At 44.3% G+C, this 3,602-nt stretch overlaps 1 protein-coding gene across 1 annotated transcript in view; it reads left to right on the top strand.

The window, feature by feature from the left end:
• The first annotated feature begins 2,271 nt into the window (after positions 1-2,271).
• Slc25a46 (solute carrier family 25 member 46) overlaps positions 2,272-3,602 on the top strand; it is a 40,640-nt gene continuing 39,309 nt past the window's right edge. The window contains exon 1 of the mRNA XM_023703401.1: positions 2,272-2,566. Within this exon, the coding sequence (XP_023559169.1) occupies positions 2,548-2,566 (19 nt within the window). The 5' untranslated portion in view covers positions 2,272-2,547. The remainder of the gene's footprint in view (positions 2,567-3,602) is intronic.

The raw sequence follows: 3,602 nt of genomic DNA, 5'->3' as shown, positions 1-3,602 counted from the left end.
CTTTGTCTTTCTAATGTATAACGTTACTTCTAACAATGAGGACTTTGTCTAGGTTACTTAGCATCTAGGATTGATGATCTTGATTGTCACCTCCATTGGCTTAAAGACACTTAGGAGATCAGTAAAGCACACTTGTGTCTGTGTCTGGGTGGATCATGTGGCTTGAGCCTTAGAACTGTATTGGTTCCCAGGCCCCTGGGAACTTTCTTTCCCTGTCCTTTGCTTCCTGAGCACCATAAAGTGTGCAGCTTTGCTGTACCAGACTATCCTGCCATGACATTTCTGCTTTAGAACCAGTGTCTCCGTTACTCTTCTCTCATTATTGGGACAAACACCCGACACTCAAAATGAAGGAAGGAAAGGTTTATTTAGCTCACATTTAGTTACTGGAGGTTTCAGTCCATACTCAGCTGGCTCCAAGGCAACATGGTACATGGCAGAGGGCAGCAGTTCATGGTTGCAGAAGGCAGCAAAACAGTAAGAGCAAAAGGGAGGAGTAGCAGCAACAATGGCAACAGGGAGCAAGTTGGTCTCACTCCTTATCGTGCCTTCAGGCTATCTGCCAAGCAGTCTGGGTGTAGTACTCACACCCATAATCCCAGAAGTACTCAAACTCATAATCCCATTTTGGGATCACAGATTAATCCTAACTCTAGAACCACACCCCATGAATGAATGCATGAGGCTTTGGCGGGACTAGACCCAAAGCGTAACAACCAGGCAAACATGGATTAAAATCTCTGGAACTATGAGCCAAAATCAACCTCTCCTTTAAATTGCCTACATCTGATATGTGGGCCATAGTCACAGGCACAGGAAAGCTAATATTACTCCATCTGATGGTTTAAAACAGTACCTGATATGTGCTCAAGAGCTCCTTTCAACTTAAGGAGTTTCTGGATATATCTATATTATTTAATAATAATTCATTACTTGATATTTAGATTCCTGACAATTTTTTTTTCAATTGCCAGGACAGTTACTCCATAAGCATGTGTATGTACTATGCATGCCATAAACATATTTAGGGGCCGGCCAGATAGCTCAGCAGACTAAAGCGCCTGCTTAGGTAGGGGTTCAGTCTGGGCCAGCCCCACCCCCAGAGCACGCTGAGAAGGTGATTGAGACTGGATGTGGTGGTGCATGCCTGTAATCCCAGCACTTGAGAGGCTAAAAACAGGAGGATCACTATGAGTCTAATCCGTGTAGTGAGACCCTGTAGACCCTGTACTAAATACATTTTAAAAAATATTTAAGAAATAAACTTTACATTTGTTTACTAGTATGTAGGATTCAAAAGCTAGGATTATTTTACAGTTTTTGCATGAATCATCAAACCATTATCAAAAAGTTGCATTATGTTTTTATATCATTCCTTAAATAAGAGCTTACTTCCTCCTACATGGCAGAGCAATGTGCTTCCTCCTCTTCACAGATTGCAGATTTCATAAATAAAAGATGGTTATTAAATTTTATCTCTTTATAATTACTAGAGAGCATATATTTCATATTATTATGTATTTCATGTATTTGTCTTTAAAATGTCTCACAATTCTTGTCGCACACATTTCCACTGATTTACCTTTATTCTTTGGTAAGAAGTGTCAATTTTTTTTTTCTAGGCTGTGATTTGCCTTTTAAATTTCATTACACTTTTAAATTTACCAAACAGAAATTTAAATTTTATAGTCAAATTATAATCTTCCCAAGTCCTTACATGCTTTAACTTTGCTGTCTTAGAATGTTTTTTCCAATCCCCTGCATGAAAACATGCACCTATTTTCTTTCAATGCTTAATTTTTTTATAAATAAAGAAAAAAACATATTACAGGAGTAATTCAAAAGTAAGAACTCTTACTGCTTTATTTTTTGCCTCAACTTACTTACCTGGGTGTTCTCATTTTAATTCCTCCTTTACTTAAGGAGATGTGAAATTGTGAGGCCTTTTTTATATTAAGTGTACACATATGTACACTTATTCTTCCTCTTTACATTAAAAAGACCTGAGATAATCCCATCTTTGTGCTAATTTTTCCCAGAGAATAGAGAATTAGTTTATGTTCCTAAATACAGTGACTCATATGATATTAGTAATCCAGTAATGTAGATTGAGTGCTGGAGTAGCATTGGATACACTCATTTAGAAACTCAACACCGTGGGGCAGGGGAGATGGCTCAGTAGAATAAGCGCTTCTCTGGCAAGCGCAAGGATCTGAGTTCAATACCCGATCTGGAAAAAGAAAAAAGAAAGAAAGAAACTCAACACACACACACACACACACACACACAAAGGTACCAAAGGGAAAAAAAAGGCACTCAACACCTATTGCCCAAGCCACAGCAAAACCCAGTTTAAGAATGTCAGTTCATTCAAAACGCAGCTGTCACTTCCAATCAAGTGTCACCTCTGGAAGATGAAGAATAGCACGTCAGAGTTCTTTTCTGAAAGCTCTTGGAATTCTGAGCGTCCAGCCGGGAAGAAGAGGTACAGGAAGAGCCCATGTAAGACCTGGTCCAATGTAGAGAGAGACACTGTCCCAGGAGCCCATGGAGCTCACGGAAACAGGTAGTGGGGGACTCAACAGACGTCCCTTGCCTTGCTCTTCAGGGTGTTTTGATTTTGAATGAAACGACTGAGATTTAAATTCCCTGAGAATGTCGATGTCTCAGGACAAAATGCGACAGAAAACTGTTTATAGTTTAGCCTGAATCCTTGGAAAAGTGATTATTCCAAAATCCCAGAGAGCAGTCTGAATGATGGTGTGTGGGTTTGCTTCTCCCTTGACTGTCACTTGAACGTTTCTAATGCCTCCTCTGGTAGGCCGTTGTACCGCTGCGTTTACTGGACAGCCCCAAATTCCTCAGTAGACTTTTATCCAAAAATCCTAAAAGCGGGAGACAAAGTTAAGTGGAACATTACTAACACGCCGCAGCTCTGACCTCTTCTAGCTCACTTGGGACCCAAGAAGCATCAGCCAGGTGAGGAAAGGCAAGCTGTTAGCTGGCCAGCCTGACCCGGTCTTTGCCTTCACTCTGAGAGAAACATCTTTGTTCCATTCTTGCCATCCAGCTTGTATCAGTTAATAAATTCCACATTCTCCTTCTCACCTTCTCCTTAACCACAGTTTTAAAGGTTGGCTTTAGGTCACTTCCTTGTCTCCTTAGCAACGAACGACTAAAGGCGGCCGGAAGCGACTCTGCGCCCGCGATCCCGGAACTTCCGGGTTTCCATCGTGACTTCCGGTTGTCAGAATTCCCCAGACGCGGCTGCCCCAGCTGGGGAGAAACCGAGTGGCCCGAGGTCGCCGCGGCCCCAGTGGCGGTAGCCTCCGGTGGGCTCCGCTCCTCCCGCCCCGGCTGCGATGCATCCGCGGCGCCCAGACGGCTTCGATGGCTTGGGCTACCGGGGTGGCGCCCGGGACGAGCAGGGCTTCGGCGTCGCCTTCCCGGCGAGGTCCTTCGGCTCCGGGTCGGACCTGGGCCACTGGGTGACGACTCCGCCGGACATCCCCGGCAGCCGCAACCTGCACTGGGGGGAGAAGAGCCCGCCGTACGGGGCGCCCCCCGCCCCCAGCCCGTACGAGGGCCCGGCCGAGGAGCCC

Source organism: Octodon degus, unplaced genomic scaffold, assembly GCF_000260255.1.
Source record: "Octodon degus isolate 3935 unplaced genomic scaffold, OctDeg1.0 scaffold00169, whole genome shotgun sequence".
NCBI classification, from domain to species: Eukaryota; Metazoa; Chordata; class Mammalia; order Rodentia; family Octodontidae; genus Octodon; species Octodon degus.
Note: the sequence above shows the minus strand (reverse complement) of the source record. Positions and strands in the feature narration are given on the sequence as shown.